We start from the raw sequence: 13,318 nt of genomic DNA on the forward strand, positions 1-13,318 counted from the left end.
ATATTTATTTATTTATGTATCGCGAGTTAGTGTGCATGCAAATGAAAAAGTTTGCACTTTATTGCAAATACTTTTGGACACGGTATTTAAAAATCTATCAATAGGAAGAAGCAACGACGGCAAGATTGCAATTCTCTCTTTCTTTTCAATTTGGGATGAACAGGTGTAAAGCCTCATTTCTAAACAGTCACTTATACTTGTAACCTACTTCTATTTAGTCGTTGTGGGAATTACCTGTCAGGTGTGAACCGCGTCCTGCCTCCAAGGAAGCGGTATGCATGCCTCGCACAGTTGTCTCTATAAAAACGCCTTTATTGGCGCGTGCGTGCGAAACACTTTGCCAAGTGCGGCGCGCAAACACTAGCCATAAGCTCGCGCTGCTAACCTCAATAGTAGCGCGCGCTCGTTCTGCCATAGGCTTACATGACGGCGCTCATATCTTCTGGCGTGCCATCTGTCGATAAACGGGACAAATATTTCGGGTTTACTGAACTAGAGCTCGCGGATGATGCGATAAGAAGGGATGCGGCGTGGTGAACGGGAGAGAATTACGCGGGAGTAACTCGGGGATGTTTTGGATGACTGAAGGTTTGATGCCCATCCACAGGCTCGCGTTTTGATGAGTTTGAAGGCGATCGCTCCTGCGTGAATCATTTACCCCCGACGTTATCGACCGGACCATCGACGAGCATCATGCGTTTGTCGTTTGGTTTTGTTCTGTCAACTTTTTGGCTTTGGGAAGCGTCGCTTTCTCGCGTTTACACCAATCACTGGGCTGTTCGGATCCCCGGAGGACCAGGGGAAGCTGACAAACTCGCTTCAAAATATGGCTTTACCAATTTGGGTCAGGTAAGCACATCTCCTCGTTTCTGTTTTCGTCCCGGTTACTGCGAATGATGGGAAACGCGTCTGTGCGAGAACAGAGCATCGCCGGCGTTATCAAAAACCAACAAGTTAGGTCATGCGTAAATCACGCAGATGTTTACGCATTAAAATGCTCTGCTCGGGGCTTTCATGCTTCGCACGCAGCGGTGTGTTTTTAAAACCGGGAGGCAACGAAAAACCGTCGGGCCAAAATGTAAACAACTCCGTGCTAGAATGATGGTCAGTTGTTTAGCAACAGTCAACCAATCGTTAACCGTTTTAGCGCTTGGCTAAACAGATATTCAACTTTTACGCGCACGCTTTGAGTTTCGGCGAGGTGAGCGCGCGAACTGTCAAACAGTGAGATGAAATGTGATGAAGACGCAGTTTTACAATTCCGTGCGTGGCTCAAAGACCGACACTACTGCTGGTGGCAATACAGGTGGTCTGCTGTTGCCCGATCAAGCTCACAACGCAAACGAAAAGGTTTCCCAAGGGTCTACGAAAATGATTGAAATCCGCAGGATTACTCAACTCAGTGTAGATAGTAATGGAACGAGATGACTCGAGATGGTCGAACATGACCAAGGCCGATTGCACTTCAGGACCCGTGTTTTGCAATAAAGTAGGGCAAAACTGCTCACTGTGCAAAAGTTTGCTTATTTAAACATTGTATTGCTATCATGATAAACTGCATAGATTCAGCAATGTCAAAAATTATTACTGACATTGGCTTAGGAAAATTATTTTGTGCTTTAATCGTGTTTTGATAGTTTTTGATTGATGGCGAAGGCAATAATGTGTCGATTTTTTTTCTTCTTCTGCTTGAAAATAGTTTACTTGTATAGTAGAGGGAGATTGATCAGCCAATTAATGAGAAGCTAAATTTGATTTGGTTGACACTGCGACTGATGTGATGTTCCATTGGTTGTTGTAAATTAAGGTTCTTTGGGATGCTTTGGAAATCTTTGGAATGCTTTGGTTTCAGTGTTCCTTCTTCCGACTTTACCCTCTAAATTAGACCACCCGCACTTTTCTATAAAACTACAAAGCAACATGCGCATCGACAAACCTGAGTACTTGACTGGCTGATACCTGCTTTTTGTTTTGGTTTAAAGAGTCCAGACATATCTTGGCATACGTTTTAGTAATATTATGTGTGATATGACAAAAATTGTTTGCTGTGCCTTTTACAATTTCAAGTATCAGAAAGCCAGTAGGGTTTCCGAATACTGGAACGGCCTTTGGGTTTCTCTTGGTCGCCGGCTTCGTGTTCTTGCAGTATGTCCAGAATTGCCCCTTGTATCCTTAAATAAACTCTTCTCAACCATGTTTACATCGTGAGAACTTGAGAAATCATACTGTGGATTGTTCGAACACGTTGTTCAGCTCTTGTTTCCCAAGTCAACCTCAATGCATGGAATGCACCTCTTTCTTAGAGAGCCTTAGGACATCCGGAGGTGGTGTCTGCTCAAATGAATACTGTCTACACTAATAGTACGCCTTGAATTTGGTGAATTGACTTTTCTTAAAGACTTCAAGATGATCTCCTCAAGCTAACCTCTCCATTCTGTGAAGCTTTGGTTTGAGAGGATAGCTTGCTCATGGCAGATGCCTTGTATTTCTTAGTTTAAAGTACAAAGTTGCCTCTCAAGGTTATTTTAAGTCCACTTTGTTGCCTAATGCGTGCATCTCAGTTCTGCTCAGTGTGTCCTGACAGCAAGGAGAATCAATGTGACTGAGCAAAAAAAAGAAAGAAGATGTGACAGACTTCAGACAGGCTTCCTGAAAGATAAACACATGTGCTTGGATTCTTCTCCACATTTTTGGCAAAGGTATATTCGGTATTACACCATCTCAAGTGTTACAAAGGAAACTTGTTCTCGAGATTAAATACTATGCTCAGTGTGTCCTGACAGCAACGAGAATCAATGAGTGAGCAAAGAAACGTAGGGTTCATTTACAGACGGGCTTTCTGGGAGATAAACACGCGTGCATTAATTCCTCTCCCTATTTTTCGCCAAAGGCATATTCAGTAAAGTTAGAAAAGAAAACTTTTTATTTACGAGATTAAATACTTGAAAGGTTTACTTACAAAAAACTAACGAGCAAAAAACAAAAAAGCAAAGATCAGCCAGTTATTTCAAATGTGTGATCTGTGTCAGAATGTCTGTTTTTGTTTTGGTATTTTTGACTCCACCCGCTTTCAATTTATCCAATAGTGTTTCGGCGCCCTGGGCTGTCGGTGGGAAACCATGGAAGACAGCAAACGAACTAAGTCAGAGATCACAGATTGTACTTGACCTCTATCCTCTTAGTCCATTTAAATATCTCTTTGAGCAGAATCATATTGAAACCCACAAAAATGAACTTATAGTTTAAGTCGCATTACTGCTGCGTGCCCTTAATCTGGCAACCCGCACAAACGCTCCTTTGGAATATGGATACCAAGGTCCGCAAATATTCCATCGGTGAAAGAGTAACGGTCAACTTGGGCCATGTGTGCCTTGTAGACCAATCGCCTCACGGTCTTGACATCATTGAACTTCTGTGCGACAATCAGTCATTGTTTGCAGAATGCAGATACCATTGAAACAAATAATAAGTGCTGTAAAATGAATCTTACCTGTTGCAATCTGTCTATCTATGACTTCTCTCATAGAACAGCTTTTTTTACTGTAACCTCTAAAAACAGTGTTTGATGTTGACTTCAGTATTTTTGTGGCATCTTGAATATGTGCATATACTCCCACAACACATATACTCCCACTCTTGGGAAAAAACGTCACTGGGGCAGTATCTTTTCAAAAGCTACGTATTTGTACTTAAAGGATGTGTATTGGTACCTATTAAAGTACATATTAGTACATAAAGTATACATATTAATACCATAGTGAGCCTTTTGAAAAGGTACCGCCCCACTGAGAGTGCAGAACCGACATTAGTTTAGAGCGGGAAAGAAACGGAAGTCGTTTGCTCTGTTAGAAGTCAGTTTACCGCCATAATGATGTTGAAACTGATATTTCAAATTTTTGAAAGAAGTTCTATATTCTGTGTTGAATCACTAAAAATGTTCCATCAAAGCTCTAAAATTCCAGTTCAAAAATAACATCATTCCAAGTTATCATGAACAATAAAATGCATTTGAAACATTGCAACTGTGATTTATGAACATTTTAATTTTTTGGAAGGAGAATGCCATTTGCAATTATGAAATCTAAATAATTACATTTGCGTCTGTTCTTTGTGCGAGGGAAAATGATGGACTCTGAATGACAAAATAACAGCATGCAGGTTTGGAACAACACGAGGGTTGAGTAAATACTAAACTATGCCTTTAAGTGTTTGTCTCAGAAATGGTGGTGTGTGATAGATGTGCTGCGTATCACAGTCAGATCTTGAGGGCAGTAGGCATGTGTCAGCTAGACTTCGCCTTCCATGGCACCACCCACTGTGTGCCATATGTCCATTCTACAGAGATTCACTTTGGCAAAATCACTTTTTATGAGGTTGGAACAGCAACCCGTGTGCATGAAGCTTTTATATTGCAGTCTGTGTTGATATTGGTTCCTTTTGGGTAGGATAGCCCATGCCGAGATGCAATTTCTATCCACCAAAGCTGTCTGATTAAAGTTCATTTCATGGCTTTCTCAAATGTGTTATCGTGACTTACCATGCTTTTTTCATGGCCGTTTGTTCCTGTAGATCGGAGGACTGGAGCGCCATTACCATTTCCATCACAGCAGAGTGGTCCGCAGATCCACATTTGCCACCAGAGGCTCTCACAGCTTCATTCACATGGACCCGAAGGTAAGCCTTCCTCCCTGCTTTATGATCGCCAAACCCAACGCCGATGACAAGAATGACACTTAAAATGCTCTCGGGTTGATGGAATAGTTCACTTATAAAATGAAAATTTAATGAAACCCTCAAGCTGTCCAGGATGTAGATGAGTTTGTGTCTTCAGATCTGGAGAAATGTAGGTCTTGGTCCTCTGCAGTGAATGGGTGCCGTCAAAAGTCCAAACTGCTGATTAAAAACATCACAATGATCCAAAAGCATTCCACACCACTCCAGTCCACCAGGTAATGTCTAGAGAAGTGAAAAGCTGCATGTTTGTAAGAAACCATCAATCCATCAAGACAATTGCTTCCAGCTAAAATACCAGTCCTCTATTCATAATATTGCCTCCTCCGGGGAAAAAGTCATCTTGTCTGAATCAGGAGAGAAATCTGCACAGATCAAGCATTGTTATGAAATTAGCAAACTGACTAATAAAGATCTAGACAAATCTAGAATTTGACGTGAGAGGTCATTAGGAGATGGACTTTCTCACTTAAACAAGCATTGTTATTGATTATAGATACTGTGGCCAGAAGCGGCGGCTTGAAGTTTAAAAGCTATAACGATGGATGTGTTTTTTTTACAAACACAGCTTTTGTCTTCATAAGACATTAGGCCTAACTGATGGACTGGACCGGTGTGGATGCTTTTATCGGCTGTTCGGACTCTCATTCTGACGGTGATGCAACGCTGTTGAAGAAACAAACTCATCCACACCAAATAACTGCACCTTTGGTTAAGCGTAACATACTGACCCTAAACTTGATCAAATGATAGTGCATGTTAACTAAAACGAGTTCAACTGGGAGTTTGCCGCTGCTGTCTTCATGAAAAGTCTCGTTTAGTTGATCTAAATGGCCTCAAACAAACTTACTGGATATATTTGAAAATTTTTATGCGTAAACTTGGCCCAGTGCAGACCATCTGACGCACGATCGGAGTCTGTGCTGCTGAATCATAAACACCCGCTGATGCCGGAGGGATACTAGTTAAAATTTACAGCAGTGGTGCATTTACAGCACGTTTCATTGTCCTCATGTCCTGCAGTATGCCGTGTTGTAGTGAATCTGAAAAAAATAAATAAATAAAGCTCTATCTTTGACTTTGAAGGCACGATTTTCAGTGCGGTGCAGTATCTGATGTGTCGTATGTGTCATCACAGACAGAAGGAAAAATGTGTCATAAGGAATGAAACTAGAGATGCAGATGAGTATTCGAGTAGTCATGCATGCATTTCACAAATTCAGATCTGCTATTATCTGCATTTTAATTTTGGGATTGGGTTGTGGCATCATTTTTTTTTATTGTTACGTAGCATTTCCAATGGTAACTTGCAGTCTGATTTATCTTGGTACTGTACAGGGTGACTTTCAGCCCGGGGCGGAAAATGCATAATATTAATAAGGACTCAATGCATAATATTGCATAATTAATATTGCAATAGCACAGATGGACCCCTTCCCACCACCATGTACAATGAGCTAACGTGAGTCTATATTTTTAAGTAATAATTATAATAATCATAAAAATAACTGTAGTAGTAATAATAATAATAATACATGATACATGCATATATATGCCTTAATTTGCTGCGAGCTTTCTCAACTTTGTCTCATAAATCCAATTTGTATAATGAATATATCACTTCCTTTTTCGATTAATGGCTTAATTCCACTTGTATAAGTTGCTTTGGTTTATGCTAACTGCATGCAATAATGTAAAAGTAACTGGCCCGAATCTGCCATGCAGTCACGAGATCACAAAAGCAAGGTCGCGAAATCTTTACGCATCGTCGAAATGAACCACAACCAAAGTGAAGCTACAAAAATACAATGCAATAAAGCTATTACAGCTTTCATAACTACGGTATCTTTCAGCAACCTTTTATAAGGGGGACACTTTTTAGGAAACAGTTATATTGTCAGCCAATTGCAGAGCTGTTGTCAGTCACGTACACAGTATTTTGATGAATTGAAATAACAATCCTACTACACCTAGAGCCTATTTACCATTGTTTTTGCCTTTGAGCAAATCAGGTGGGAGTGCCGGCACCGCTGTCGAATATTAATTATGGCTACCCAATGAATATTCACGAGCCAAGCTGCTAAGTTCTGTTACGATTGTGTCCTCTCTACTTTTCACGTGGCCACTCAGCCTCTCCATCGCGCGCGTTAAATCGCATCGGCCCCGGACGCGTTTAATATGACGAGCAGCCGTGTTTGTCCAAGACTTCATTTGACAGAGCAGCCAGGCATTCAAAGTCAAGCTGTTTCCAGGGTTTGGAAAGCGGCCCTCTCCTGCTAAGATTATCTCCTCCCGACAGCCGGCATCTCGGGAGTAATAAAACAGTCCAGGTCTATTGGAGGGCATCTGACGGAGGGCCTCTGATCATATCCTGCCCCGGGCCATGTGTACAAATGGTGCGGCGTGGCAAATGCCCAATAACCCATTTCATCAGTGTCAGGCCACAGGCAGAGGCCATGCGAGGCGGCGCGAAATGTTTTGTAACCGCAAGCAAAGAGCTGTCAAGCCTGAAAAGAGCATAAAAACAGCTCTTCCAATAGATGTTGTTATCCTCAAAAAAGCACATTTTTTTTATCTTTCATATCTGTGTTCAACCTGCTGTTGTTGCACTGAGATAAAAACACCAGTGTTCAATACGTAATTACACTACCGTTCAAAATGCGTGGTCGGTATGATTTAGTTCAATTTTTTTTGCTGTTGAGACGCTACTTTTTCATGGTTTTAATGTGTCTTTAGGTGCTTTGTTATATATCCTAACTAGCTTGTATATCTGAATCCGATTGAGTGAGTCTTCATTAGACTGATTCAGACTAGTACAGAAACTCAGGAGTTGTTTTTCATGAATCAACAGTGGTCAGTTGCAGTTGGCCATGCATCTTATTTAGTTTTAGATTATTTAGATTATTAGTTTTTTTTCTTTGTGGCACCCAGTTTTTCTCTTACTGCATTCGGTCCAGCCTCATGCATTCAAACATTTATTAATGCGACCAAATGCCATGAATCGTTTGGTTCTGTTTATTTACGTTTTTATTGCATGGAACCGATTTTAAATAAGAGCGTGTGCTTGATCCCTGACCCATCCGTGCATTTATAGCGCTGGATCTGTAACAGAGAAACACGTAATTATTGCAGTATGGGATTTTCATTACATTTCCCTCTGGAGCCTTTTAATGAAAGCAAGAAAGCGTAGTGCGCTAGTGATTCTAAACTTAAGCTTTTCTGAGGGGAACCACAAATTCGAGCAATGCCGCAGGACAGATAAATCTACAGGCATGGCTGGGTGACTTTTTTTAATTAGAAGACTAGTGCGCATCCCTTATTTACAACAGATGCACATTTTAATCACGCACCTTTTATTGTTGGTTCTATATTAGGTATGCAAGGAAAAATATGATTACTAAGCAAATGTAATAATTATAAACGAAATGGCTCATACTTGGCCAAACAATCTCCTTCACTACTGTTAAAAATAATTTGAGGTTAGGACAATTTATTTTTATTTATTTATTTATTTATTTTTAAGCAAAAACTTTTTTTGTTGATTTGAAAAATTTATCAAAAGTGGCAGTAAAGTCTTTTACGAAAATATATTTAATTTCTTTTTCCTTTTTTTCACGGAAATATGAACCGTTTCAACACTGAAGCATTGATCATAATCTGAAGTGTTTCTTGAGCAGCAAAAAGGATCATGGAGATGCTGAAAATTAAGCTTTCGTTGCAGGAACAAATACAATTTTTAAATATACACGCATGGAAAAGAGCTATACCAAAATGTCAAAATATTTCAACATTTAATAAAATAAATATGCATAAGAAAAATGAAAAGAAAAATGATTCCCCAAATCGTGACGTCTTGAAGTGTGTTGCTAACTTCCAATGGAACAGTTATATAATTTGTTTCGCGTTTCATAAAATGGAATTATTTTTACGAAAATCTCTCAACGCAGCTCTATTTTTTTTCCCTCTGGCTGGATTTGGGGAAGCACGTCTCGGAGTACTGTATTCCCATTTGTTTCTCCTCCGAATTCAATGACTTCATAAGCCTCATGTAATGGAAAAGCTGGAGCGTGACTAAATACAGGCCGTGCGTTTCACAGCCGTGTTTATGTGCATGAAGGTGAGCTGAAACTGTTTAGTCTTTGATGTGAGTCCGAGTAACCCGGGTTCTTTCTGCAGGTCGACTGGGCTCAGCAGCAGGTGGTGAAGACTCGAGTCAAGCGTCACGCCAGGAGCGACCCGAGCCACGTCCACTTCAACGATCCCAAATGGTCCAACATGTGGTACATTGTTAGTAGATATTCCGCACATTCAGTCCCGTATTTCATGTCTTTACTTTTGACCCTTATTTGTAACGAAGCCAATGAATCGTCGCCATTTCCGATGACTCCTAGAGAAAAGGGCCAGTGATTTGCGCTTCGTTAACCCAGCTCGTTTGTGAAGCTTCTGTTGTTTTATTTGTTTTACAGCGGGGCTGTTTCCGCTGCCCTTGCCTCGTAAAAAGCGAACTGTGTGAAAGCAGTGTATGTGCACCAGTTTGTTTCCCTAACAAGCTTGATGCTATTGAATTACAAATGAATTTATGCTGTTCCGTGATGTTGGGAGGAAATTAATGAACTATAATGCTAACTCTGGCACCCATCTGGCCAAATTACAGTTATAAACATCATTTTAGTTGTATAAAGAATATCAAGAATTCCTTTAACAAGGCAGTGCTATTCCAGAATATAAGCTCTGTGACCAAACGCGGTTTATTATTCTTTAAAGCTTTGTTCTTTTAACAAAATTAATTTTGATTTATGCAACCATCATGACTGAAGGACTTGCATCGCCTGACAGCAGCTTCTGATAACGCTTTCAGTCTTTATTTGAAGAACTCATTTCCTGTAAATAGATTTGGGAATTCTAAGAATTGTCAGATAGAAACATATCAATTCCAAATTATGAGATATAAATTCTGAATTATGAGATAAAGAGAATTATGAGACAAAAAGTCAGAATTGCAAGATATGAACTCAGAATTATGAACTAGGCTATAAATTTAGAACCATGAAATATAAATTTAATAACACATTCAGAATTATGAGATATAAACCGAATTCTGAGACAGAAAGTCAGATCTGCGAGATAAAAAGTTCTTACTTTTCCACACTTTTTATGCTTTTCAGCTGAATGAAATTCAGTTTTTTTATACATGCATCTCTTTTGGATAGGTTTCCTTTATAGTATAAAGATTTATTTAGATTTAGATTTATTTAGTTTTCATACATACATACATGCATGCATACATACATACATCATGTACATATACGTATATGTTTTACAATTTAAAAGACGTTTAGAGCTTGCAAGAGTGCGAATATAAAAACAACTGGTCTGTAAATATGGACTAGTGAGTAAATGAGTATACATCAGATTAAAGTCAAGTTAGAATTAAAACACAGCCCTGTGAATTCTTGCTTTTTTCTGTTGCCAGTCTGGTTTGAGAGCAAACAGTCTTTGAATCTGATTCAGTGAATGACTCAAACTCAGATTCAGTGATTGGTTTATGTCATGTTGGAGATTGCATCTGCTCTATGATAATCCAGGAAGCAAGATGGGGGTTAAATGATTCATAAAATAAGAAAGCAGAGGCCGTCTCTTTGCTTAATAGAAATCTGAGGTTTCCAAGTCAAGCCATAAGAGGACAAACACACACACACACACACACACACACACACACACTTGCAAGCAAAATTAGCTTCATGATGGTCCTTCTTCACTCTATAATGATTGTTTATGTTTGTGCTGTACTTCTGCTCCTATTTCATCAAGCTTCACATTGATTACTGATTGAAGAGTCTTCTCGAAAAAAATTTTTTTTTACTCTTTTTGTTTATTTTCTCCCTCCAAAGTGTCTTCAAAGAACTGTAGACCATGTCAATTTTATGCAAATCCTTTTGTTCTCCATATATCAGTATCAAACACCAGACGATTAATGGGTAATCCATTAGAGCTGATGTTTTCAGACACTACTAAAGCAGATTCTTTATTTATTTGCACTCGTATGATTAATATTCCGGCACAAAGGAATCGGAGACGGTTTTCTATCCATCCTCTGAAGTTGACTTCACACTGGGACGTCTTTGTTGATCGTGTCCTCAAAGACGGCGTTGAAAAGAATCGTAAATGAGACCCTCAAGGACACGCAAACCTCTGCTGCTGAATAAACATGAATCTTCCCGTTTAATTTACAGGTTCATGCGGCCGCTTGTTGTGACATATTTCCTCGCAGACGGATTGAGTCATAAGGTTACTCCAAGTAATAAAGGCTTGTGTTTCTGGAGAGCAGAGAATATAGCTTTGTATTGTCTTCCAATGTTTCCTGTTGTTTATTTTAAGTCAAATGTGTGAAGCTGATTGCGATGCTCACATTGACGTTGATGGCTTTTTGCTGTTTTTCCAGCACTGTAGTGATAAAAACAGCCGCTGCCGTTCAGAAATGAATATCCTTGCAGCCTGGCAGAGAGGCTACACCGGTCGAAATGTGGTCGTCACCATCTTGGACGACGGTATTGAGAGGAACCATCCGGATCTGGCGCAGAATTATGTGAGATTCCTGTTGCAGATTATTGTTGTTAATGCATTTTATTAAGGAAAGACACTACAGGCATATATATGTGAATATGTGTATATGTGTATATGTGTGTGTGTGTATATATATATATATATATATATATATATATATATATATATATATATATATATATATATATATATATATATATATATATATATGTATTATATATGTGTGTGTGTGTATATATATATATATATATATATATATATATATATATATATATATATATATATATACTCTGCAACTACACTGTAAAAAAAAAAAAAAAAAATTATTTTTTTTATTGTTAAAAAGACAATTGAGTAGGTTTGGAGTGTTACAAGCTGTTAAGTTGCAAAAAAATTAAAAAAATAAAAAAATCGTTTAAACCTACCCCCACTTTTCTATGTCACAGAGTGGGTGTATTTTATAACTCCGCCCAAATGTTTACGCAAAGAAAGAAGGCGGAGCTATCGTTCTCGCTGTGGTGTCGCTGCAGGCGCCATGTTCTGGAGACGCTGCGTTTCATTTTGAAAGTGAAACTACTTTGTTTGCGATTCCAAAAGAGGACACAACTAGTAATCGGTGGTTAAGTTGTATTTACAACACTGTTCCTCAACAATGTATTAGAGTTGAACTCAAATCACTTTTATTTCAGTTAAAAGCTTTTATTTTTCAAGTTCATGTACGTGTTTTTAGCTAGCAATATTAACAATTGCTCAACGCGCTACAATTGATCAAAATATTGGTTAAATATTTTAGCGCTGTAGACTTCAAAAGTAGAAAACGAAAAGTTAATTCTACATTTCTCATGTTTTTTGCATCATTTAGGACCAGCTGGCGAGCTACGATGTGAATGGAAATGACTACGACCCAACTCCACGATACGACTCCAGCAACGAGAACAAGTGAGTCCTGATGTCCTCAAAACCTCCCGTGTGTTAAACACACTACTTTTGCTGCAAACAGGTGCGCGTCTGGCTTGGGGTGATCATGCGGTGGGCGAGTGAGAGCATCACATCCTGTAAGCAGTGATTATCTTATAAACCCGGTGAGACTTCATAATGATCTTGTGTGGAAGAAAGTGAGCTCTGAACATCTCGGCGCTATTTTTGATCTGTAAGGGTGAAGATGCATTTCGTTTCTGTGCCAGCAGCCGACTGGAAATGTCCCTCCCGCTAGCTGGAAAAGCTTGAAGATTGATTTGACGTTTGAAGGTCGTTAGCTTCGTGTAGGATAAACAGCTTGATAATTTGAAGCTTTGTATCAGTAGGGGTCACGATACTCCGGTAGACACCATTAACTGTTAGGACTTTGTCAATCGGTAGAGATGTTTTGATATCATGGTTATATCATGTCACACTCATGTGACGTTGTTTTGCTATGTGGCCACGAAATCTTAGCGCTTGTATGTTTTTAAGCATTTTGGGTTAAAAACAAGTGACTTTTAAGCCATTGAAATGTTTTATCCGTTGAATGTTTCAAGCCCCGTTCACACCAAGATAACAATGAAGACGTTCTAGAAATCGTTTGTCAGTATTAAAGAATAGCAGCGTCCTGTAACGCTAAAGGCACAGAGAAACGATATCGTTGGGATCATTTTCAGATATTTTTAAAGCCGACAGCCAATCAGAATCCATCCTGTTCTCAAAAGCTTGAGAATTTAAAGTGGCGGATGCGCTTGAGCTTATGATGAACAGACGATATTGTCCGCCGGCGTGAATGCTAATGTTGTTATCTTTTATAGTTATCGTGCTTGGTGTGAACGGGCCTTTATGCTCGCACTTTGAAGCATGCGCATGGAGCGTGGGAGGATTGAAATTATTTTTGCCGTTTTGCAGGCCTTGAACGGTTAAAGCTGCAGGCCTCAAGTTTTGCCTCTTCATCACAACCTGGAGTTTCAGTTCCTTGTGGAATTATATTTCATTTGTGGGTTATAATCCGGTTCAGGATGAATGTTTTGAGGTGGATGTGTGTCATTCGATCACTGCA

The 13,318-nt window shown here is 39.3% G+C and overlaps 1 protein-coding gene across 1 annotated transcript in view; it reads left to right on the plus strand.

Annotated features, from left to right (window-relative positions):
• Nucleotides 1–322: 322 nt before the first annotated feature.
• The window catches only part of pcsk6 (proprotein convertase subtilisin/kexin type 6), a 64,443-nt gene continuing 51,447 nt past the window's right edge, over nucleotides 323–13,318 (plus strand). The window contains exons 1-5 of the mRNA XM_043243761.1: nucleotides 323–849; nucleotides 4,570–4,674; nucleotides 8,908–9,018; nucleotides 11,174–11,317; nucleotides 12,158–12,234. Coding sequence (XP_043099696.1) covers nucleotides 694–849; nucleotides 4,570–4,674; nucleotides 8,908–9,018; nucleotides 11,174–11,317; nucleotides 12,158–12,234 — 593 coding nt within the window. The 5' untranslated portion in view covers nucleotides 323–693. The remainder of the gene's footprint in view (nucleotides 850–4,569; nucleotides 4,675–8,907; nucleotides 9,019–11,173; nucleotides 11,318–12,157; nucleotides 12,235–13,318) is intronic.

Source organism: Puntigrus tetrazona, chromosome 7 (genome assembly GCF_018831695.1).
Source record: "Puntigrus tetrazona isolate hp1 chromosome 7, ASM1883169v1, whole genome shotgun sequence".
Lineage (NCBI taxonomy): Eukaryota > Metazoa > Chordata > Actinopteri > Cypriniformes > Cyprinidae > Puntigrus > Puntigrus tetrazona.